General features: G+C 38.1%; 3 protein-coding genes and 1 long non-coding RNA gene across 4 annotated transcripts; 3 read left to right on the top strand and 1 right to left on the bottom strand.

Annotated features, from left to right (window-relative positions):
* Positions 1-485: 485 nt before the first annotated feature.
* On the top strand, positions 486-2,230 carry LOC135679895 (uncharacterized). Its single transcript, XR_010515356.1, has 2 exons — positions 486-944; positions 1,164-2,230. It is a non-coding gene; the product is annotated as an uncharacterized LOC135679895 (long non-coding RNA).
* Positions 2,231-3,962: 1,732 nt separating this feature from the next.
* Positions 3,963-6,771, top strand: LOC103978802 (ACT domain-containing protein ACR8). Its single transcript, XM_009394736.3, has 6 exons — positions 3,963-4,703; positions 4,852-4,897; positions 5,009-5,191; positions 5,279-5,857; positions 5,956-6,060; positions 6,143-6,771. The coding sequence occupies exons 1-6, from the start codon at positions 4,609-4,611 to the stop codon at positions 6,509-6,511; spliced, it is 1,377 nt and encodes a 458-aa protein (XP_009393011.2). The 5' UTR covers positions 3,963-4,608; the 3' UTR covers positions 6,512-6,771.
* A 979-nt stretch (positions 6,772-7,750) lies between these two features.
* On the bottom strand, positions 7,751-13,920 carry LOC135605015 (enolase-like). The gene is made up of 17 exons (XM_065094708.1): positions 13,765-13,920; positions 13,481-13,544; positions 12,665-12,729; positions 11,443-11,490; positions 11,247-11,333; positions 11,055-11,135; positions 10,879-10,980; positions 10,726-10,806; positions 10,572-10,646; positions 9,742-9,804; positions 9,570-9,650; positions 9,158-9,352; positions 9,019-9,069; positions 8,717-8,805; positions 8,600-8,651; positions 8,435-8,491; positions 7,751-8,082 (listed from the first exon to the last, which is right to left on the bottom strand). Exons 1-17 carry the CDS (start codon positions 13,828-13,830, stop codon positions 8,002-8,004), a joined length of 1,338 nt encoding a protein of 445 aa, XP_064950780.1. The 5' UTR covers positions 13,831-13,920; the 3' UTR covers positions 7,751-8,001.
* A 3,693-nt stretch (positions 13,921-17,613) lies between these two features.
* LOC135604959 (ATP-dependent Clp protease proteolytic subunit-related protein 2, chloroplastic-like) lies at positions 17,614-23,805 on the top strand. Its single transcript, XM_065094637.1, has 9 exons — positions 17,614-17,812; positions 17,936-17,979; positions 18,074-18,146; positions 20,073-20,193; positions 20,299-20,436; positions 21,681-21,797; positions 21,913-21,981; positions 22,710-22,805; positions 23,437-23,805. Exons 1-9 carry the CDS (start codon positions 17,748-17,750, stop codon positions 23,575-23,577), a joined length of 864 nt encoding a protein of 287 aa, XP_064950709.1. The 5' UTR covers positions 17,614-17,747; the 3' UTR covers positions 23,578-23,805.
* Positions 23,806-25,222: the final 1,417 nt, after the last annotated feature.

Raw genomic sequence — 25,222 nt, 5'->3', positions numbered from 1 at the left:
GCCTAAACTAATGCTCATGGCAGCGAGCATCTTGGGGACTATTTTATTTGGTAATGCCGGCGCGGCCGACCAGAGAGAGAGAGAGAGAAAGAGCGTTCATGTGAGTGATGGCGATTGCTTTGGACTCGTCTGCTGTCCTCTTCCCACACCTGCTTGCATGTCCTCATCCCACGCGAAGTGGCATCACCATCCGTTTGTACAGCGTTAGCAAGCAGCTTTCATGCTCACCCATAAATGTTTGATGATTGTTATACACTAAAAGACCAATCAACTAACTTTCTATGGTTATTTGAATGTATCTTTTTCACAACACCAAATGTGTTTTCAGAACGAAGTGATATATTATAGTAAAAGAACATTTTTGTTTTTTATTATCTTAATCTTTGCTATAGTAAAAGAACACCCAACAGTGTGCAATGGCTCACAGACAATGTGGCTTCAAGAGATAAGGTCTTCACAATGGAATTCAACCTGCATCAACATGATCAAATGAGATATAATAAAAGGCTCTTTTGATTTGAACTTGAGGTAACTCAACAGAACATGAGAGAAATGGGCCAAAGGCCGGTCAATGTTTTCCAGCCCAATTAGGGCCCGTCTGCTGAACCGATTCGGTCCACGTCACATCACCGGTGGACCAAAACGCTGTCTTCTTCTTCCGCTGTATTCTTCGTCTATCATAAGCTGATAACTTTCTCCAGGTTAAGGCTCCGTGGAGCCACCACCACTGTAACGCATACTTCATCGGAGGTCCCCAAACAGGCTCATGAAACCAGCAGTTTGTCTCCACGGCTTCATCGCTTTCAACCACTCTTCCTGTGGCCACTGATCTCCGCATCTGACACCTCCATCTTCCACTCCACCCCACCGTGATGCAACATGGTCTGCAGTTGAATCAAGTAATCAACCAGGTCGGCAAAGAGCAGCCGATCCAGAAAGTTGAGGTTAGTAGCTCATCTTCCTTGCCACTGTGGAACATGTATTGTCTGTCTGTCGAGGCTGCAGAGTCCTTGGACTTGAGCACCATGTTGGCTCACTCATCATTGCATCAAGTTTGTTTGGTAATCTCACTCGGAGATCTTCTTGTCGATTAATTACTTGATTTGTTTGCATGCGGAAAGAAAAGGGAGAAATGTCCTAATTGATGCTTCAATTGACCTCAGTGTAGGCTAGCAAGCAGGATTTATTGAGCACCACAGTGATGGCCAATGCAGATGGAGCTATGACTGCTCCAGATCACAAAGATTTAGGGGCCAGTGTGCCATGGCACATCCAGCAGCAGAGTTCTGTGCCCGGATGCAGTGGTCCTGAATAATCCAGTGCTGTGATTCTTATCAGTTCTTGCAATGACTCTCCGCTAGCTTTCATTATGACTGCGGCCAGAACTCTTCATCATCACCTTAATTTTTGCGAGGCTGAGACACTGAAATCTCGTGACGAAGGAGCGATCCTAAAGAACAGAGTGCAGGCCACTCACTGTGCCTACATATGATCTGAATCGACTGCCTTCCAACACTAAATTATCCAGCTTGGAAGAATAATAATTGATGCAACTGTCGTGAGCATTAATACCAGTCTCCCATATGGACCCAACACAGCAGTATCCAAGAACTGCTGAGTTGCAGCTCTCATGTGATTGGCAGGACCCATACCACCGATGGTCCCTTCTCACCAGATGCAAAATGCATGACAAGATTTATTGTACTGTTGTTGGGGAATCTAAATTTGAAGATCGAAGACAAGACATGGGGTGGTTTCTAACAAGAACATCCTCCTCAAATTCATGGAGTCACCATTGCCTCCTCAACATGCTGTTCTCTGAAGCTACCATCTCCTCTGAAGCTACCGGAAAACCCGGGTCTGCTGGTTCGCCATTGATGAGGAGCTACTGGGACACCAAGCTGGCCATGGCTCATGCGAATGGCATGCGCAGGGGAGCGTCGACTACTCCCGCTACCGAGGGTTTTGTGGGACACCGGTGTGGAAGAAAGGGTTCCGAAAAAGGCTCCACCACTGTTTTGAATCGTGACACCTTCTCCGAGGAGGTCTTCTTCTCACCTGATCGCTCATCTCTTGCCTGCTAAGAAGATCTAAACACAAAGATCTGATATTTATGTTATGGTTATCTTTTGGCAGCACAAAATCCGCAAATTGGGACATGTACGTGCTTTACTGTTTCTCTGACCTCGAGAAACTCCAGATTTGAAAGCAGGACCACTCGGTGCATAAATCTCTTTGAATTTGGTGACACTGAACTTGCTTTTATTCTCAGGAAAACAACATAATTTAAGGGGGGAAAAAATCCAACTTTTCTAGCAGATTTGAGTCGCCTTGTGTATTCTCTGGCGTAGATTCTTAGTAACTATGAACAGATCATATGAGAAGGAAAACAAGAACGATCCAATACAATATACCGTAGCTTTTGAAGTCGAGCAAAGTATGCCGCATTGTGGCGAAAAGCTTGTGTTCATCGAATGGCAGCGACCGCACCTCCTCTGGTTTGCTGCGACTGTGACACGGCAATTAAGACAATGCCGCCGTGTCCGGTAGCTGTCACCTCCTCATGCGTTCATGGGATCAACACAATACAAAAGAAAGACGAGTAAAAGATTCAAAGCCATCGATTTGCTCGCCGCCTCCTCAGCTTTCTCTTCTTTTATTGAGCTTAGTTTGGGTTGGACGCAGTACACTACCGTTACTGACGTGGCAGGAACAGCGTGGCGAGCGGCAGACTTGGCGGGAACAAGCCCGCCGCCGCTTTCCTTCGTTTCCCGCCATTCCCTTTCCCCCTCTTTCGTTTGACATCCGACTTTAGGGTTACGGTTTGCTGACAGAATCTCGGGATGGATTTGGTCGCGGTGACGACTCACTCCAAACTTATTTCTCTTTCTGTAACGGTTAATTATAGATTATCCTCTATAATTATTTTTTAAAATAGTTTTATATTTTATATTTTTAAAAGTTAGATTAAGATTTTTTTTATATTTATAAAAATAAAAATATTTTTTCTCTCTTAATTTTTAATCCTATAAAATTATCTTTTTAATTCTATACAAAAATTTTAATATTTGACTTTCGTAAGTATAAGGATCCCATATGAAGATATTTTACAATAGATATCGATAAATGTAACGATTTAAGGATACATTAATCTTCGAACATACAAATTATTTCCTATATTTTAATGTTATTTTAAGATTTCTTTCAGTTGATTAAATTAGGTTGTATGATCATCACAGAAGGGCATGAATCATGATTGATATTGTTTGGGTGAAATGAGCCATGTTTTAGAGCATGATTAATCACATACACATCTCTATGCTAATTGTCTGATTGAGAAGTATCTGATCTACATTGGTAATCTATGCGATGACTTTTGATGAACAGCTTGATATGTAACGGTTGACTTTTGATGCAGACCTTGAGATTTAGCAGGCAAGTTTCAGCACGTCGCCCAGGGGTTGACCGATCATGCGGAGGTTTGATGCACAGCCGCTTCTCTCTCTCTCTCTCTCTCTCTCTCTCTACACATCATTGCCGACAAGGTGTGGCGCACGACGAAGGCATTGAATGCCTGCGTCTCCGACATGGCGAGGTCATGCGGGAAACACATGGAATCATGCATTACATCCACGCCAAACTACGTGACTTGAGCCGATATAATATCATAGCTGTGTTTTGTTGTGCTAATGGTTAGAGAAATCTGACTCGGTTACGGTAGAGGAAGAGAAAGGTAGGAGATGATGGAGAAGTCGTGGAGTGGCATGACCTTGCGGTGACGCTCGTCGTCGTCTTTAATGGAGGACATGTGATCACAGTTTGCATGCTTTCTCCTTCCACCTGTGGCAGCTGTTCAACACGCATGCGGATGACCTAATCATTGTTTGTCTCGCTTCTCCTGACAATGACCACAGTTAGCCATTAAAAAGCATGCAGAGTGAGTTGTGTTGGGATGCCTGCATGTCATCCAACCCATTTAACCTACGAATGTGGAACAGTAACTCCACAGCAATCAACAAATCTGCGGGATTGCTGATCCAAACAACACCCCCTCGGCATAGATTTGTAGCAAACCGTAACATCCTACCATAGAGAGAGAGAGACTGATGGCTGTAGCATTCTAAGATTTAGGGCGAGCGGCGGCAACCCACGTTCGACCACGTTGTCCCCCATCGGTGGTATCGGCACGCGAGGACCCGACACAGGCTTGTCCCCAAGGAAAGCGAAGATCCCGTCGACATGTCGCGGAGTGGGCCCCAGCGGCCGGTGAAGTGGAGGGTGGATGGGTTGTGAGGACCGTTCCGGTTTACCGTGACCCGCCGCGGGTTCCCGCTTTAAATATGCCGCTGCCGCGCACAGCCGTCGGCCTCCGCTGTCGTTTCTTGAAGTGGTAGAGACAGAGTCGAGAGAGAGAGAAGGGGGCGATTGGTTGCAGGAAAGAGCGGGGCTTGGACCAAAGCAATCGTAGGCGAGTAAGAGAAGGCAGACCTTTGCTGCTGCGGCCTTTCTGTGTGAGGATCACAACAAAGATCAGAGGTGGAGGCAGGAAGGGCTGTGGGTGAGGGAGAAGAGCACTGGCTCTGTGAGCTGAAGAGGTACTCAGCCGGAATGGAGCGAGGAGGCGCAGAGAAAGCGGCGGAGATGGAATGGCCGGCGTGCTTGAATGAGTACGAGAAGCTCGTCATTCGGATGAACAACCCGAGGTGATTTGTAAGCTCTGCTTTATTTGGTTAGGTTCAGCTTCGCCGCTTCAGACCTGTCGATTTTGTTCTGCCGGTATCGAGAGCTTTCCATCTTCTTCCTTTAGAAGCTCTGCCTGACGTTCCTCTGTTTTCTGGCTCTCTGTTGCAGGGTTGTCATCGACAATGCCGTCTGCCCCACCGCGACTCTCGTCAAGGTAAGCCGAAAGAAAGTTTTCGTTCCAAGCCGTCATTTTTATTTTATGTTCTATGGAGCAGAAAGAGTAACAGAGCTCTCCCTGACGGTGTGTTATGGCAATCAACCCAAGGTGGACAGCGCCAGGAAGCATGGAATCCTCCTCGAGGCCGTCCAGGTCCTCACCGACCTCAATCTTTCCGTCAAGAAGGCCTACATCTCCTCTGACGGCCGCTGGTTCATGGACGTCTTCCACGTCACCGATCAGTTTGGCCGCAAGCTCGCCGACGACAGCGTCATCTCCTACCTCGAACAGGTGCCGATCCATCTCTGTCTTGCGTGATTGACGCCAAAGATTTGCCCTTTCGGTTCGGCATTTGCTCACCCACTGATATAAACGCAGTCTTTGGAAACGGAGGACCATGGGCTCCACCGGTCCTGCGCCGAGGAGGGCCTCACCACCCTGGAGCTCACCGGAGCCGACCGCCCGGGCCTCCTTTCCGAGGTTTTCGCCGTGCTCGCCGATCTCGGGTGCGGGGTGGTGGAGGCCAAGGTGTGGACGCACAACGGCCGAATCGCCTGCCTCGTCTCCGTCAAGGACGAGCTCTCCGGCTCCCCCATCGACGCCGACGCGCGGCGGATTCACCACATCGAGTCCCGCCTCCGCCACGTCCTCAAGTGCGACCACGGCGTCTGCGGCGCCCGAACCGCTGTCTCCTCCATGGCCGTCGCCCAGACCGACCGCCGCCTCCACCAGATGATGTTCGCGGACCGCGACTACGAGCGGACGCCTCCATCGCCACCGGCGTCCACGCGGCCCTCCGTCTCGATCCAAAACTGGGTTGAAAGGGGGTACTCCGTCGTCACCGTACAGTGCCGCGACCGGCCCAAGCTGTTGTTCGACATCGTGTGCACTCTCACGGACATGGAATACGTCGTGTTCCACGGCACCATCGACACCGACGGCGATTTAGCTCATCAGGTTTGACCTTTTTCTCATCAAGATTCACCAAATTCCAAAAAGTTGCGATCTTTCTCTGTTTGTCGCCCTAATTTTTTCGATCTGTTGGATCAATTCAGGAGTTCTACGTGAGGCACAAAGATGGCAGCCCCGTCAGCTCGGAAGCAGAGAGACAAAGGGTGATCCAATGCTTGCAAGCAGCAATCGAGAGGAGATCATCAGAGGTAATAGATCGCAAAAGTTTCGATTAATTCCACCATGGAAGAAGCATTCTAGTTCAGATTTTGACCCTGTAATCGACAACAGGGGATAAGATTAGAGCTCTGCATCGAGGACAAGCCAGGGCTCCTCTCGGAGGTGACGCGGACGTTCCGAGAGAACAGCCTGTTGGTCACGAGAGCCGAGGTCTCGACGAAGGGCGACATGGCCACCAACGTGTTCTACGTGACCGACGCCGCCGGGAGACCGGCAGATCCCAAGGCGATCGACGCCGTCCGGCTGAGAATCGGCCCGGATTGTCTTACGGTGAAGGAGGAGCAGCGGCCGCAGTTCCGCCGCAAGGCGGCCGCTCCCGACGACCAGGGTGGTGGTGCCGTTGGCATTGGCCTGTTCTACCTGGGAAATCTGTTCAGGAGAAACCTGTACAATCTGGGGTTGATCAAGTCCTGTTCTTGAGGTCTACCTCTGTGTCTGTGTATAGACACTAAACTCAAACTCTGCTTCCATTGCCTCCAAATTGTCTGTGTACATAACAGATGGCGGGAGGGAAAGGATATAGTGAAGCAATCGGAATAGATGTTACCGTGGGAGGAAGAAGAAGAAAGATAGTAGCGGCGGCGGTGGCGGTGGCGGTGTGTGATTGCCGGACTGTATTGATAGCTTTGTCTTTTGCAATGTTAGGGACACTTTTGTGTATATGGAATTGATGTTTAGTACGGACTTTTGACGACGGAAACTTTGGTCAATTGGCTTCCCACCTTGGTGAACTTTATGGTCTTTGTTGTTTGAAATTTCTACATCAACTATGGAGCTTTTTGTATCATTAAAGTGGATGATAGGTTAGATTCTCCTTTGTCCATTCCATGGACTTCAACTGGTTTTAGTTATTATTTTCCTGGAAAATTTTTAGATATGAGGTTTAGGGTTAGCTCAAGAGAAATTTTTTGATTTATTATTCTTAATAAGAAATATAATTAGTAGGAAATTATATTGTGAAAAAAGTTATGTTGCGAGATCTAATTATGAGCAAAAGAAAATAGAACAGTATATTATAAAAAATAAAAATCTCAATAATATAATTATAATTTAAATTATAGTTTAATAATTTTCTTATTTCTCATAAATAGTCATTAAAATATTTAATTTAAGTACCAGATAAATATAATTGCATATATTTCCTGATATTAAATACAAGAATTTAATAGTTAAAACTTCCTGATTTTTCCTTATAAAATTTAAATTAAGATATCTTAATATCTTAATATTAAGATATGAGATGCGAGAGACATAAAAAATATTAAGAAAGTTACATCCATAAATATAAGAAAAACTGCACCAACATATTGCACCCTTTATATCTTTCAATCAAATTTTCACCTTTAAATCTCCAATTACAATCAACATGATTATATAAATATGAATCTGACATATAATTAAAATGATTTTGAATGACTAAAATAATTATATAAAGAAGTTCAAGACATTCATTATATTTCTTTCCCCATAAGAATTCAGAAATAATAAATTCTTGCATTATCTTATTTACTTCACAGAAAATAACACAATAAAAATATGTCAGTTTTCTTTCTTGATAACAGTGTTTGAATTAATAATACTGAGTTTTTTCTAGGTAGTATGAATATATCAGTTCCCACCAACATTTCACCATATCTATATTTTCCCACCAAAATCATATGCATCCCAAGAAGAAATCACTCAATAAACAACATGTAATCTCTTTGGAAAGAGAGATTTCTACAAACTTCAACCAGATGAAAGTCCCAACCCACAATAACGCTGTCATTGTTGACCATATACCAAAACAATCACTTATTCTGCCAACTGCTAAAACACAGATGACATACTTCGGACATACCATACCCACCCAAAGAGGGGCACCAAAATCATAGAACTCAGCAACGAGTGTCTTAGTTTAGCAGCTCCATCTAATAAGGCTCCACGGGTGCCCTAAATTTGACCCCGGCATAGACTGCAGCATCGCCGAGCTCCTCTTCGATCCTAAGCAGCTGCATCCAGCAAAATACTGTTCAAATACTTCATACCAACCATAATCTTACCGCTTCTGTGATAAACTCGAATGCAAAATTCTGATATGTGCAGAAGAAGGATTAATATCTTACTAAAAACATGGTTTTCATTCATCTCTAGTGGTCTTCTCTAGCTATCATACCAAAGATGAACATCAACCCAGTGTTTCTGTACTATGCCCGACTTAACCATACTCTGGAACGGAATGGACCAGGCACTTTTTAAGAACTAGGCAAACTATCGGTGAGAAAGATGATGTTCATGCTTGGAATAAAGACTAGACAAAAATGAAGATACAGCAAAACAAACCACATCATACAAGTGACTTGCCTGGTTATACTTGGCAAGGCGCTCTGAGCGGCATGGAGCTCCTGTCTTGATCTGTCCCTGTTAGGGTGGGAGATTAAGATGGGTTTAGTAGGACTATTGTCCGAAAGCTTAGATATTACAAGTCATTTGAATGATTCGCAACAGAAACAAGAAACAGAAACTTACAGTTGCTAAACCGACAGAGAGATCAGCAATAAATGTATCCTCTGTTTCACCACTGAAGTAGGTAAAAGAAAGTTAGATCAAAACCACATACAATCCAAATGCATCGCATGTCAGTACCTTCGGTGGCTTGCCATTACACCCCAGCCAGCACGCTTAGACATTTTCACAGCTTCTATACTCTCTGTAACAGTTCCTATTTGATTAACCTGTCCACAACGGGGATTAACCTCATCAGCAGTGGACTAAAACAAAAACCCTGAGAATTATGGGTACCACAATAAATATAACTATGACTGGGCACAAAATAAATCTCAAGCATAGCACTTGTCGAAGAAGTAGATCCCTAAACAACTGCAACCAAATTCGAAGGATGGAGATTAATAATATGCTTTTGTAAAAGATAAGGAATCCAATACTACCTTCAAGAGAAGGGCATTGCATGCGTTTTCGTTGATTGCCTTGGACACCCTCTGAAACAGTTTATCAAAAGTCAAGGATTATAATCACAATCTTTAGAGCTCTTTAGAGCTGCAACTTGCATCACCTATCAAAATTTACCGTGGGGTTTGTGACAAGAAGATCATCCCCGACAATCTGGACCTGCTGCCCAATTTCTTCAGTCATCTTGGCATAATGGGTCCAATCATCCTGATCAAATGGATCTTCGATGGACACAATTGGATATTCGGATACGAAAGACTTGTAGACATCTTTCAATTTGTCGCCTGATATTTTTTGTGAACCATCATTGTTCTGCAGAGAAAAAAACCAGGGAATTTCAGTTCAGCAAGTAGCTGTTGGTTGGTACTACTGGAGGCCCAGTGGTGTTCAAAAAATCTAATGTAACAAATCACTCTAAACATTAGAATCAAAAAATAAAACACAGCAAGACAAGGTCCACGTAGCCATATCATTACAAATACCAATTTCAATTTAGTAGAGATCTCTCAGAAGCAAAACTAGACATTACCTCCTCCTTGAAGTTAAGGTCATAAGTCTTATCACCATCACTATAAAATTCTGACGCAGCAACATCCATCCCAATAACTACCTGAAATCCCCAAGCAAAGTGTTTCCTTGAGCAGGCACAGACGTTGCTGAGAAAATCAAGAACTGCATGGAAATAAAGATACTTGTGTTACCTTGCCAGTGTATCCAGCTTTCGCTATTGCAGTCTTCAAAAGCTCAAGGCCTTCTTTGTTTTCCTGTTAAGTTCAGGAGGAAACAACATGCCCAGACCATTAAAGAAGCTGATCAAAATTCCATTACTTTAGACAAACAAGTTCCACTGATGACGGCATATGTTATCATTAGATTCATATTCTAACTGTAAACAATAATAGAAGAGGGGCAGGAAAAAACAAAGGTAGTGCAGTATGGATATTGCAATTATGAAGAGCAAGATTGTTATATGAAATGATATATTGTTTTATAATGGTTCTATCAGTGCCAATTTACCATGTCCGTGGTAGAGGTGTGTTTAATATAAAGAATGTAAAGTCTATCACAATGCAGTGTCTGCAGTTTGTATCAAAGTACATAGTGGGAGAATAACCAGCAAGCACTACGATGGAACACAGAACCTCAATCTTTCCAAAACTAGTACTTCTACTGAGTGTGATATTTCCTACTCTACCTATGATAATGGTAGCCATACAAAGCAAAAGATGCAAGTCAGCTAATAAAACAAGTCAGAGGTGTTGAAGCAAGGAAAAGAAATTGAAATATGATTTTAAGTTCTCGAGCATTTGCTTTAATTCATCTAATGCATTAATTTGAAGGAACTCCACTACTCTAATGTTCCCTGGCATATTTTAGGAACTATAAGGGTCTAAAGTTAAGTCAAAAATTGCATCCTGAAATTCGTTCAATAAAGGTACTTGTTTCAGAATTTGGGTAATGAACATGTGTGCCTATCAAAGAAGGCCAAGTTGCAATAGACATACTAATTTCCACTAATAATCGGACCCACCTGAATGTTTGGAGCGAAACCCCCTTCATCACCAACATTAGTAGCATCCTGTCCATACTTTTTCTTGATTACACCCTGAGGAACAAGAAAACAAATAATGATGCACCGAGAAAGAAAAGCAAAATCAAAGACCGTAAATCCATAATATCTTTACCTTCAAATTATGATAAACTTCCACACCCATTTTCATGGCCTCTTTAAACGAGGATGCCCCAACAGGAAGAATCATAAACTCCTAAAAGAAGCCAAGAATGAGAAAAAAGAGGACTGGCTGTTTACTCAACAACAGATGGCAATGGAGCATTACCTGCATGGCAAGCTTATTTCCAGCATGTGATCCACCATTAATAACATTAAAAGCTGGTACAGGCAACACCAAGTTCTTGTTTCCAGCAATGTTAGCAATATGCTGAAGTGAAATAATAGCATATATTAGAAATGGACATCAGTTTGCCACGAACGATGAAACTAGGTTTCACAAACCTGGTAAAGAGGAATCTTCTTCACACTGGCTCCAGCTTTGCACACAGCAAGAGAAACAGCCAGTATAGCATTTGCCCCTAGCTGCAATATGCAACCAAAAATAAAGTCAGAATGTGAATTAAAGTAAAACAATGCATCCTTTTGCAGCACTATAGAAAAAATATGAAAGTTACTAACAAATTGTAATTGTACCTTTTGTTTGCACCAACCCCACTCATTTGAGGTTCCATCAAGCTGTTGGACCATGAAATTATCAATCTCAACCTGTTCTGTTGGATCCTACAAGACAAATAGCAGAGGTCAAGTTTTTTAATAGTTTACAAAGTTAATCACTACTTTCCAAGACTGAATCCTATGCAGCTATCATGTAAAATCTTGTAGCACTCACCTTGCCAATAAGAGCAGGTCCTATGATAGCATTAACATTTGCAACAGCCTAAATCAGAAAATGCCAGATATATAATCAGTTAAATCATTTCAAGAAAATTAGTTAACAGAGAACCTTAAAAAATTATAATTGAAATTGGAAATAATGCATATCACTTGATATATTCAAAATCTTCAATGTAAAGAAGAAATTTCAAAGACTCGCACACTGAAAAACACTAAAACAAATCACAGTTCAGTTACATCTGATAACTAAAATGCATAAGAACGTTTGAAGAAAAGAAAACAAAGGAAGACATCTTTCGCAGGCAATTCAGAATCAGTCCATAATGCGGGAATTATATTGGAGAACAATCAAACTGATACTTAAATATGGAATAGTTCTGAAGTATCATACTGACAATAGAGGTAGAAGAGTATAAACCATTAAAAAATAACATATGAATCCGAAATACATCTAAAGGTACTTAACTTGAACACCTGGAAAAAAAAAAAGTGATCACAAAACTAGAAGTCCACTTAATTACATAGTGGGAAGATGTAAGATCACGAATCATCTCTTAGAATCAACATCTACTTGTCACTTAAGAAGAGCTGAAGCTCTGCCATTTTACAAAAAGTTAGCCAATGTTCAACATGACAAGAAGCAGGGCCAATCAATGCCCACCAAAGTTCTAGGTAGAAGATTCACTCCACAATGTACATAAGTTGGATTGAAAACTCAATAAATGCTTTAACAACAGAAGTGCTGTAAGACGAAAGAACAAAAAGATATGTGACCTTTATGCATGCATTTCAAGTGCTTCGGATGTTCAAAAGTTACATGATCTAGGATCATGTTTATCAAATTTCCATCCATCTTGTTTCCTACACATATTGCGAGTGTAATATCCAATAACTGTTATATTTAATGCAATAAATATTAAATTTTTAGTGGAGAACCACAACTTGCTCATGGACATTTCACAAATAGTCAACTTCAGAAAATTTCAAATCAACAGTTTCCTTCCTCGTCCAATTTGATTATTTATCTCCCATCTTGGAATATCAGGCCATTCAAGTAAAAGTGTGAGTTTCTTCTGTCTATCATTGTTTGGCTAGTCTAGATATTTGCTCTCACAAGAAGTAAAACACAAAGAACGCTTTCTTAAGAAGCCAACACGAGGAATGTTTAAAAAGGTAGTTAAACACATCAGCTAGAATAATAAAGATCGGTACTAAACCTTGAGGACACCCTTCCCAAGATAATCTGATCCTCCATCTCTTAATTCTAGAGCTTCATATACACCTAAACAACCAATAAGGTACAGCTGAAAGTTAGCATACAATAGGAATTAACAATGAAAATGCAACTAAGCATACGATAAATTACCATGAGAAGAAAATTAAATAAGCTGTATTTTCATGGTAACAAAAGCAATGACACGAACACTCTAAAAGGGTGCCATCATTTTGAAGTTAGTTTTTGCTTATAATCTCGTTGCATTACTTTCTCCATGCTGAGTTCATGTAACCATTTACTCACATATGTCAACTTATGGAAGCCTGAACGGAACCAACTTCCATTACGATGGTTCGAAGTCGTACTCTCATAAAAAAAATAAGTCCTCTTTGCAATTTAAAAATCCAGAAGAGAACAACAGTTTACAAATCTCCATTCACATATTTGTCCGCATCAGAAAGCCAATAGCATTACTTGATGGCTTATTAAAGAGATAAGAAATGAAAAAAAAATGACGTTCATACTGATAGATGATAGGAGAACCGGCAACCAAGCCAGAATCATTATTTTTTATCGCACGACAGCATGGAAATTAGTACAGCAAGCAAAACAAGGCATAATCCCCCAAACTGTTTGGTGCTGGCTAAATGAAAATTAACCATATACCAAATTTTCATACAACATACATATATTGCACCAGAGGTTGGATCATCCACGAAGCAAGCATTTCAAGCTCAACATGTGAAAAATCAGAACAAGATGCGATAAACACAGATATAGAAACAACATTGTAGGTGAACGAATCGTGATCTTTCACCTGTTGAAGCACCGCTGGGGACAGCGGCCCTTGCGCACGTCCCATCAGTTAGGCAAACATCCACCTGACGCAAATCATATATGTATTCAGAGATTACATCCTTCCATCATGTCTTAACTGACCAGTATTATATGAAAAGCAAACTAAATCGTTATCCAACAGAGACAAACCCTAATGCCGGAGGATCAGTGTGATCAACCAGCACAAGTGTTCATCTGGATCATCGTTTTGAACTAGTAATTGCCAGATCTACCAAAAAAAGGTCGACTCCATGGAAGAATCACCTCAACGGTGGGATTGCCACGGCTATCAAAGATCTGACGGGCCTTGACGCTAGCGATCGCCGCCATACCTCGCTGATCTCTCTCTCTCTCTCCCTCTACAACTGGACTAGAAATCCACTACCTGTTCGGCACCACCAAATGAGGTTGAAGTGTTTTTGTGGTGTATTTATAGGGCGGAGGAAGCCGTGGGTCATCGAAAACCAATCGCGGCCGTCGGATTCCTTAAGTGGGATCGAGAAACATTCGACGGTTTTCCCGTGGCCTTTCCCTTCCCTTCTTGTGCATCACGAAAAGAGCCAATGCTTTCTCTACGTACTGTACGTTACCCAATCGCACATCTGCCCTATGATTGGACTATATATGGGCCCCATGAGAACCCATTCTGCTCCTTATCTGAGGTAGGGTATTTCTTGTAGTTCATACAATCGGGCGGTCTCGAGGAAAGGTATCAACCGTAACCCCACCGTCACTAACCGGCCGACAGTCTTACCTTTGAGTCCATCTGGGGCCCTCAAGGAAAGTCAAAATCGATCCAATTAACGGACAAGTAGACGAAGTGGTATATCACGATCAGGTGTTGAAAGTACTTGTGTATTTAATTGTACATCACATTATATATATATATATATATATATATATATATATATATATATATATATATATATATATATAGAAGCTGTCGTTTGTTATATCAAATTTAATTATGATGCTTAGGATATCAAGAATATTTTAAATATTGTTATGTAATTATAATTAAATTATTAATATTAATTATAATAGTAACTGATTCGCTTAGGTTTTCTAGATGAAATTTATTAAGTTATTAATATAAACATAGATATTATACATGCAAAGCCCCTAATTAATTTATGGGATGCATGACATAAGTGGAGGTTGAAGAGGATAGCAATGATAAAAATATCATTGGGTTAGGTCAGAAGGTATAAGGGACATGAATTGCATCACTATTTTAGAGTCTTGATGCTTTCCTTAGCATTATATTAAGTGGAAAGGCTCTTGGTGAAGGGTTAAGAACACAAGAGTGTTTGTCCTTTGGACTCCTTAACGTAATATATCTTGCAGAAGAGGAATCTAAACCTAAAATATAACTCCTTTTTTGGTTTCCTTTTGTTAGAGAAGTGCAACTTTTCTTCTTCTTCTTCTTCTTTACATGCAAATGGCAAGCAAACAAGTGTAAGAATTCCAGTGAAACGGCACACGAATGAATAGCTTCCATCATCTTCCATGCTCGATTGCCAGCAACACTGTGTTGGTGTTGGATAGATTAATGGTTCGGTATGTTTCCAATTGTTTCTTAATTGGGTCATGCTTAAGGATAGATTAAGTGTCAGTACGGTTCATGCTTGATGGAACGGATTGAAGAACAACAATATTATTAATGAATAATATTTTATATTAAAAATATATAAAATTATGTTGAGAGTCATAATCAAGGTGATAGAAGATAAGATTTCTCCAACTATATAAGGAAATCTTTCTATTCTGTTAACTGAAATCCTTTTCCTAATTTATATAAATATGAGAGGGAATAATATATTAATATATTGAAGTATTTTTATTTCTTTAATAATTATTTTTATCTTCTATTATTTTTTACATAAGAATGATCAACTCAAGCTTGAATCAAACTTCAAATCGATTTCGATCTCATCAGACTAAACTCGATATCGAATGCGAGTTCAATGATCAGAAAATGAGGAGATCGACTTCTTCCACTTCCAACAACCACAACAATCTCTCTCTTTTCCTTTATCCACAACAAAGGAAAATATGTAGCAACAGGACAGAAATTATCTCTCTAGAAAAATCAAAGAAAAGTAATGCCCATTGAAAATAAATGAGAGGAAGAGAGAAAAAGCCAAAAACAACTTATGCATGAGAAGTTTGATGTTGTTGCTTGAGAAACATCTAATTAGTTTTCTATTTTAGATATTTTAATTTCTAATTAAAGTAGATCAATCTTTCTTTTCAAATTTATGTTTATAGTAGTCAAAATATAATTCCTTTGCAAAGTCATAAATTCACTCGAAGGAAGGTTAAACATCGTTAAGCCACATACATACGTACACATATATTTATCTTTATTATAGTACTAGTAGTAACAATAGTATGAGTTTAAATCATATATTTATCTCTTTTAATTTTCTATCCTTTCCTAATAGCTTAAGATAATAAGGTTTTTGATAATATATTTGAGAAAATTTATTAGCTTAAAATTTATATTTATCAGTTTATAATTTTCTAATATTTTATTGATATTTAAATAAACCCATTCTCTCAAATATTTAATTGGTGTATACCATGCACTTAAGTTTAATTTAAAATTAACATAATTTGCTTGCAAGTGGGGAAATGAGAAGTTAATATATATTATATGTTACGTAATTTATTATGCACTTAATTATTTAGAATTAATAGTCTTTTTGATACAAAATATCTATCAAAATATGCTCATGATCATGGGAAATGATACCAATAATAATTTTTTTAAAAAAAATAATTAATGTATATTTTTTAAACAAGTATTTTATTTTATTTTTCTATATAGTATTCATAATTCATAAAACTCTAAACTATCTCTTCTTCTCCGCTACCTCTCTATTGTCACATTGTCGCTAGTGGAGACAGAAGGAGGAGAGAAAAGGATGAAGAGAGGGCAAGCAATGGAAAAAAATGAGAGGAAAATATAAGCAATAATGAAGGAGATGATAAGAGGAGGAGGAGAGAGTGGGGTGATGAGAAGAAGGGGAGAGAACGAGAGAGGATGGACGATAAAAAAGAAGGGAAGAGGAGAATAAAACGAAGGATGAGCGAGAGGGGGACAAAGGGGAAGAGAGAAAGAGAAGTTGTAGAGGAGACGGGGGAGAATGATGTTTTGAGGAGTATTTAAATTATGAGTGTTATTTAAGAAAAACAAAAGTAGGATACTATTTGAAAATATCCAACATATAAGTATTTTTTAGGAAAATCACCATAATACTAAATAAATATATATTTCAATTTATATCATTTATTTGTGTTAATCATTACAAAAAATTATATCTTAATCCACTACTTTTTTCTAATTAAACATTAATGAGCTTTCCTTAAATTATGTTTCTTCACTCAAACCTATAAATATATGAACTAATTTGAACATAAAATAATTTCAGATAAATAACTATGTAACAATAAACATTATTCTTTATGCTCCATATATATCTTCAAAATATTAAATAAGTTTGAATTTTCCTATTTTCTCAATTTTAACACAAATAGTTAATCTTCTTATTATTTATAGATATCCATATGACTTATTTTTACACATTTGTTAATCATTTCCTCATTACATGTTAATCACAATCCTAACAACTCAATTAAACAGACAAACTTATCAATTTGGACCCCCCAAAAAAGATTGATAATCACAATTCTTTTCATATTTATATTCCAACCAACAAAAGATGGTATGCAAGTACATATTTTTTTGCTGAGAAATAATGTTCATTATCTTTCTTAATAATGGTGAAAGATGCTATAAAGAAAACAAATCAACATTGAAGAAAATTTCAGTGAATAAATCATAAAAATAAATTTATACTTTTAGCGGTTGAAAATTAATAAATATTTTTTATTCTTAGGATTTTTTGAAACATTGCAGAAAAAAAGTTCTAATTCCCAATTTCCCTTTCAGTTTTGCATCTTGATCGTCGATCTTTCATTTTCTTCAATCTCATCCGTCCATTTCCACAACAGTGCTCGTAGTGTGGTTGACGGTCGTGATGTGAGGACAAACGGGATGAAGGATGGAGAATGCGGAATTGGAAGGGAACTGGATCCATGCGACTTGGAGAGGATCCGACCTCCACGCCAAGTTACTCCGGTTGAGCTTTCCCTCTATCCATGCTTCGTCCGCCGCTTGGCCACTCCCAAACCGCTTCCAAACCCTCGTCCACAACCGAGGGAGCGGAGCAACACCATCGATGGCGGTCTCCCTGCAATCCACCAGCCTACGCCCTCTAGCCCTCGATCCGAAACCTTCCCTCAGGTGAAACCCCCTCCCAATACCTCACGTTTGGGTCGTCGTACTCGTGCTCGATTTGTCTGTCTTGATTCATCTCTGCTGTTAATCGGTTTCTTTTTTGCCCCTTGTTCTTGTTATTCATGGCAGCTTAACTAGCAAGAGCTTTGTCGGGCTCAAGTCGCAGTCATCTGGTACGTATTCTCCCAATCGTTAGGGTTAGAATGATGGTTGGGTGGAGAATTGTGTCTGTCGGTCTTTTTCATTGGTTTCGATTCGATGGAGCAGGTGCTTTTGGGTATGGGCCGCCTAATGTCAGCGCTGGATTTCACTGTAGGGTTCATCAAAGCCTCTTTTTGAGGTAATCGTTGCTCATTAGTCGCATCGGATTCTTTTCTTGTTCTTAGAGATTTTAAAGTCTGTCCTTATGATCGTGATTATTTTTTTTTCGGCACCATTCAGGATGTTTAATATAAACTTGTGTAGCAACTATGCACTAGTATTGTTGTTTTATTGCCATATATTCCAATTTGTCTTTCCAGAGCATTATGCTAACTTTGGGAGTAAAATTTAGTATTAAAATTAGACTAAAAAGTAATGATGTATATTGATTTCATTCGAGACAAATTTCACTTACCTTACTACTAATTTTTTCTTTAATAAAAATGTTCTTCAGCAATGTTAAGTAAATTAATTGACTAAGAGTTATTCAACTTGTGGCTCTTTTTCTTCTTCTGACTGCTTCGCAATGTTAGGTTGGCACCAACAAGAATGCTGCTAACATCATATCTGTGGTCATTTCACTTTATTTGTTATGGAAAAAAAAGGAGCGTGCAGTCCTCTCTCGATGAAGTAATTTAGTGGCAGTATCGACAGCTGACCTGCCGAGTGACGGACTGATGGAGAGTTCATTGGATTGGTAGTGAAGTGGGGGCAGAACAGTCATCAGCCTGTCTTCACCACTTCTTGCTGTCTGATAACCTCGACTCTTAATGGTGGATTAGCATTGAGAGAAGGGTAACATAAGAACCTTCTATGAAAAGACCAAGTTGCGAGATTTAAGATAGAAAACAAAAAAGAACTTGAAATGGCTTGATTATGGATTGGTTGATTCTCAGCTACAATTGTCCCTCTTTAAAGTGGCTCACATAAGCTTTGTTTGTCCTGAACAGGAATGAATGGTTTTGAAATATTATGTACTTTTAACTCATTCAAGTTGGGCATCCTTTATGATTCATGATTCTTTTGATAATTTTATCAAATGAATGATTCTTAGGATCTATGTTCTAATACACTCTTGATCTTCACAATATAAAACTCATTGCTATAACATAATCCTATGCAGTTTTGATGGAAATTTTTGGGCAACAAAAAGGATCAAAAGCAGTGCATTAACTGTAGCTGGGATCATAGACATCCCTTTTAAGTTCATAGAATATTGTGTAATGATCATTGAAAAACTTACTTCCAAGAGGGCGAACCTTGGCACAACACTAGGTTTGCTCTTTTAACCTGTGTGACTGAGCTTGAGTTTCAAAAAATGAAACCCTCTACTTGTAGGGATAAATTTGTACACGTTGACCTTCCCTAGATCATGTATTCGCGATAACCTAGTCCTAGACCACTCTTTTTAATAAACTTGTTAAATTGATGTATGTATGTGGATTAAAATGAATATGTCAGTGCAGAGAGGTATTTCCCAAGTCAGAACCTACATTTTGTTATCGAATCATGTAATGAAAATTTTCTTATTAGATATTGCTTAGTGGTGGGAAAAATTCCATATAGGTGGCCCTGAATAATTGTGACATGGTGGCTTCTTGTTATGATTGTTGTTGTTAAAGTTTTTTGTGTATCTTATAAATAAACTTTTCTGATACAAATAGTTTACAAATCTTTATATGACTTAACTAAGTTTAGCATTTGCATATCGATGAATTTTGAAGAGACGAATGTGGTAAAGCTTTGCAAATTAAAAACAAGGAAGCTTTCTTGCCTAGAGCTTTGTTAAGTTTTGATGTATTTCCTATATTTAGTATATCCAATTGAATCGCAATGATCTCTAAAGTGAATCTAGTTGATGCTTCAGAAGGAACATGTTATGTTTTGTTTAGTTTTGATGACTGATGATCACAAAACTAAAATAACTAGCTCCCTGATTGCATTATAATATAACTAAAAAAACTTATTTACTTGGTTTTTTGCTATGTATTTAACTTTAAGCTCTTTTTTAATCATGTTATTCACATGTCAATTTTCTTTATTGTATCTTTCTGATGTACTTTAGGCATCCTACAAAAAGAGGTTCACAAGGACGCATATTTATGATGCCCATTGGTACTCCAAGAGTGCCATACAGAACTCCAGGTGAAGGAACTTGGCAATGGGTTGATCTGTGGAATGCTCTAGTAAGAAGAACAAGTCTATCTTGATTCATATATTCAATGTACTTGTCTTCCAATGAGTTCCATTATTGTATTACTATGAATTCAATCTAATTTATTAAATTGTAGTACCGAGAACGTGTTATCTTTATTGGGGAACATATAGATGAAGAATTCTGCAACCAAGTCTTGGCAACGATGTTATATCTTGACAGCATCGAGTCTTCCAAAAAGATGTACCTCTACATTAATGGCCCAGGTGGAGATGTGAGTACTTAATAGATTCTTTGTTTCCTTTTTTGACTATGCACCTTGCCCAAATCAAAGCTCTCTAGTTAATTTATTTAAAATTGTAATGTTCAATTGAATTACTTTTTACATATACAAATCTCATGCATATAAATTTGCATATCTTTAATTTGAACAAGGATGTACTCTCTATTTCAAGGTTAAGAGAAGTAGGATTTTGTGGTATTTAGATCCAAGGTCACTTGAGCCATTGGAAACAGTGTAGTTTGGCATCAAGAAATATATACCTTACATATTGACTTTGTGACAGACATGTTTGAATATATATATATATATATATATATATATATATATATATATAATTTTTTAATGTGACATAGTCTTGTTGGTGGATGAATGTAATTTCTATTTAAGATGTTTGTATTTACTTGTAAAAATCTTTTAATTATCAGTTTATTTTAGAAAAAGTTCTATCTTAATCTTTCAATTCCAAGCTTATGGTAGATGTTTGACTCATCATTGTAATTCACATCAGACTCATATATTGTGCTTGCATCATTTTTTTGTCAATGCATTGGACACATTTGTCTTATCTTAGAGGTTTGAATACGTCCTCCTTGGTTTTGGTGTTTTGTATTTAAGACATCAAGGGCTATTTAATTGGAACAAATTTCTAGTCAGCAAGGATTCTATGAGAGAGTGTAAACTTAAATACCTATTAACATACTATCACTAATATGACTTCAAATCTTAAGTTTGATAAGTTTCTTCTTTTTAAATTTTCTTTGATGTTATTAGTATTTGAACCAGGAAAAGGGCTAACTGGGAAACATCTGACAAAAGATTGTTTTACTGCCATTACTTTTTTTTTTTAAATGGTTGGTAATAGATTGTCAGTCTTATGCTTCTTTGCTTGTTTCGTGACTAATATAACTTCATTAATATCATATTTATAGATAACTAACAGCAAATCTTGTCTGCTGTATAGAAGATTCTTGTGCAATAAGGATTTTTGGAGTCTCTTCTATTCGCCAAAACTTAAACTTTCTCATGTTTTATTATAGCCTACAATCTTCTGATATATCTTAGCAACATATCACTGCTTGAAACAGAAAAGAACCTATCCCAGTGCATGTTGCTCATGCCGACATTGGTGTGGCAGCCTTGGCAAGTCTATCGGAGATAACTAGTCACAATTACATATGTAACTGTTGTCATCTTCACTTCATTCTTACTTGCTTAATAACTTGCTTGTTTTGCAGCTTACTCCAAGCATGGCTATATATGACACTATGCAAAGCTTAAAAAGTCCAGTTGCGACACACTGTATAGGCCATGCATATAACATGGCAGGGTTTCTTCTTGCGGCTGGAGAGAAGGTTTGGCTGTTTTTCTTGGTTCATCTATGAGTAAATGATGCTATTGTGCTGTCATCACGGTTGTTTTTTTGTCAACTTCTATTTGCATATTGTCAATTTCTTTGTTGTTATGTAGGGTAGCCGTGTTGGTATGCCTCTTTGTCGTGTTACCCTTCAACCACCTGCCGGAGCAGCTCGTGGCCAGGTCTTTATTCCTTTTAACAACTTTTAATGGAGCACAATTTTTTATGTTTAACCAACAAGGTTTTACATCATAATTTTTTTTTGGTAATTTAATAATCATTTTATTTCTACAAATAACTCAGTGCCTTAAGCTTAAGCAAGAAAAGAAATGATATAAGCATTTTACTTTTAATCTACATCAGTAATCAAAGAAATCTGCTGACTCCAATACGAGAAACAATTAAATTTTACAACAAAAATACATCAGCATTAACAACTATCAAACAAACTTATACACACTGACCTATATTGTCCAGAATTGGTCCTTGGTAGGACCAGTAAATACCGGTCAATATATGTCGATCTGATTGGTATTTGACTCTTTTATCTGAAATACCAGGATTCAAGAAAATCATCTTTAGATTTTGAATTGTTCTGCATCTACAGACAATACACCTAATTCTTTCGAGTTGCTTGTTTATTATATACTCCTAGTTGCTGACTGCACCAAGTCAATCTGGTCTTTGAATATCAAATCATGCATGTTAATTTGCTGATGTAACTCCCTATTAGTAAAGTGCTAAGTTTTAAATCCATACTATTGTCAGCATTGCCTGCTTTTTCTATTGGATTGAAATCTTAAAGAAGAATTGATGTCATGTGGCAAAAGACAATTGATCTCTGCCCTGTAGCTCCATTCTTTCAACTCCAGAATTAAAACCATAAATAATAAAATTATTTGTTTTGCAGGCTGATGATATTCGTAATGAAGCAAATGAACTCCTTCGAATTAGGGATTACCTATTCGGAGAATTGGCTAAAAAGACAGGGCAACCTGTTGAAAAGGTACGTGTTCCCTTTTGAATTTTACAGTGAATCTTTTTAGGATGCATGCAATATATTTTTATCAAACGTATTGAACTTGATATGTATTGAGTTTTGTGGTGCGCAATTGTTGGACTTCAATACTCAAAAGTAGGTGGGGTTGTTTCAGATCAGATTGATTTCCACTTTCAAGAGAGTGAACGCATGTAACTGGTTTTGGTCGAATTTGACCTTCTAAGATTAGATTGTTTCTGGGCCATGTCACATCAGTTCTAGTTGATCTTTTAACAAAAGAAGTCTGTTATAAACCCCACCTGATCAGACTTGTTAATTCGTTGACTGAAAAGTGACTGACCCATAAACAAATGGTTGGATCCAGTACAGGTTAACACATTAACAATTGGTGACCATTTCTGAGGCTTGATGCATGATTTGGTCAAAAGCATGAAGATATGCATGGATTACCGTTAATTTCATGGTAATTCAGTCATCTAGAAGCACACATGAAAGTAACTGGCTGCAATTTATTTCCGTTAGGAAATTTCTTTATTAGCTTTGTGGAACAGAGATAAAAAATCTCATGTGGGAATGTCTGTTATCTGGTTTTTCTTTTCTACTTGTCTTTGATTGACATAGTATTTGGCTTCTGCAGATTAACAAGGATCTAAGTTATGTGAAGCGCTTCAATGCCCAAGAAGCTCTGGAGTATGGACTCATCGACCGAATCCTCAGACCAGCACGCATCAAGGCCGATGCCCCGCGTAAAGAAACAGCACAGCAGGGTCAGGCCTAGGCTAAGTGCCTGCTGCTGCAGATTGCTCGTTCACTTGGACATGCAAAAACTTCTGGGAAAGGTTGGATTGGAAAGATCGATTATTAGTTCGATTAGCTGCACCAAATAATTCTGAGTTACTTTACCAGACTCTGTGGAAATTGTTTAGTGTTCTTAGTTTCAGTTTAATTGTACCTAATAACTATTTCCGCAAAAGATCCAATCCAAATACTTACGATTTTGTTGTTATCGTTGTTATTATTAAACTATTTTCCCTGAGAGAATACGGTCCAGCTATGGCAGTTTGTCAATGTGGGGTCTGAGCAGCGGTACTTAAAACATATTAATTTTTTCTGTCTCTTTAATTTTGTCATAAGATCAATAAGAAAGAATCTCACCGACAGTATATTTAATGGAAACAAGAAATTTATTGTGTTTTTTGAATTAATGCAAAACAATCATAAAACAGTATTTGGTTTCTTCTTTTTTTTTTTTAACCTTCTGAAGTATCAGCATGATATTTATTACTTTCAGTTAGATAATTGAACAGCATTTCTATTTCATTTTGTATGTGAATGTGTAATTTAAATTTTCAGAAAAAAGATCAAAAACTTGGATAACATTTGAAATGGATCACATCCTGTAGCATATCAACCCGTGCATTTGCATTAGAATCCCAATCTTTATTATTTCTTTGCATCATCTCTTTAACTCTGCACTCTCTTTTTCACAGTAGAGGATCCATCTGGCATGGAAGAATCCACGCCCTGAAATTATAATACAAATTGCCACGGCTTTTACGGATAGTGTCCATCTTCGCATGTTACGTCAATACAATGGAAGCCAATGCACAGAGGCGTAGTCGTGCTTCCTTCGTACTATTATTCTCCCCTCCTTCACAAAGACAAATCTATTATGATATGCCCGCCCATGAGAAACATTCATTCCCCTTCATGATCGGGATGGAATTCCTCTGCTCCGCTCAGGTACGTAATCGTTTCCTGCCTTCGCAATTTGTGTGATTGATTGATTACCTTCAATTGTAACAAAAGCCAATTCAAATATCGTGAGCTATTTTTACCTCAATTTTATTTTTTCACGAAAAAAAAGGAACAAAGTATATTGCTTTCTAATTTGAAAAATCCAAATCACAACTTTTCTCACCGAAATTTTTTGTCCTTTTTTCTAAACTAGTTTTTAACTATTTCAGTGTTTTTATTTGACTTGTTTATAATATTTTTTAACAACTTTTTTAATAATATTTAATTAATAAATTATAAAAAAAATACTATAAACGTTATTGAAAAAATACTGTAAGTGATATTATATTACTTATAGATTATTATATTATCATATTTTTAGATTTATAATTAGTTTAGTTTAGAATAAGAGTCTATTCAAATTATTTAAAACTTTATAGTGTTTTAATTGCGATGAAAGCTCAATATAAAAAAAATAGAATGGAGGGTTTTTGTACAAAGAAAAAAAAAAAAAGAAAGGGTGATTTTGCTAAAAAAATCCTCATTTTGGATATTTCTAATCTGTATCTCTCATTTTGCTTTTTTCCAAATAGTATTCTTTAACTATTAAAATATCTAAATTACACCTTCAAAGTTTTTTCTTTTGTTATAGTGTTATGGTCCAGTATGGTGTTCTTGACCTATTA

Source organism: Musa acuminata, chromosome BXJ1-1, assembly GCF_036884655.1.
Source record: "Musa acuminata AAA Group cultivar baxijiao chromosome BXJ1-1, Cavendish_Baxijiao_AAA, whole genome shotgun sequence".
NCBI lineage: Eukaryota > Viridiplantae > Streptophyta > Magnoliopsida > Zingiberales > Musaceae > Musa > Musa acuminata.
This window is presented reverse-complemented; position numbering and strand designations above follow the sequence as displayed.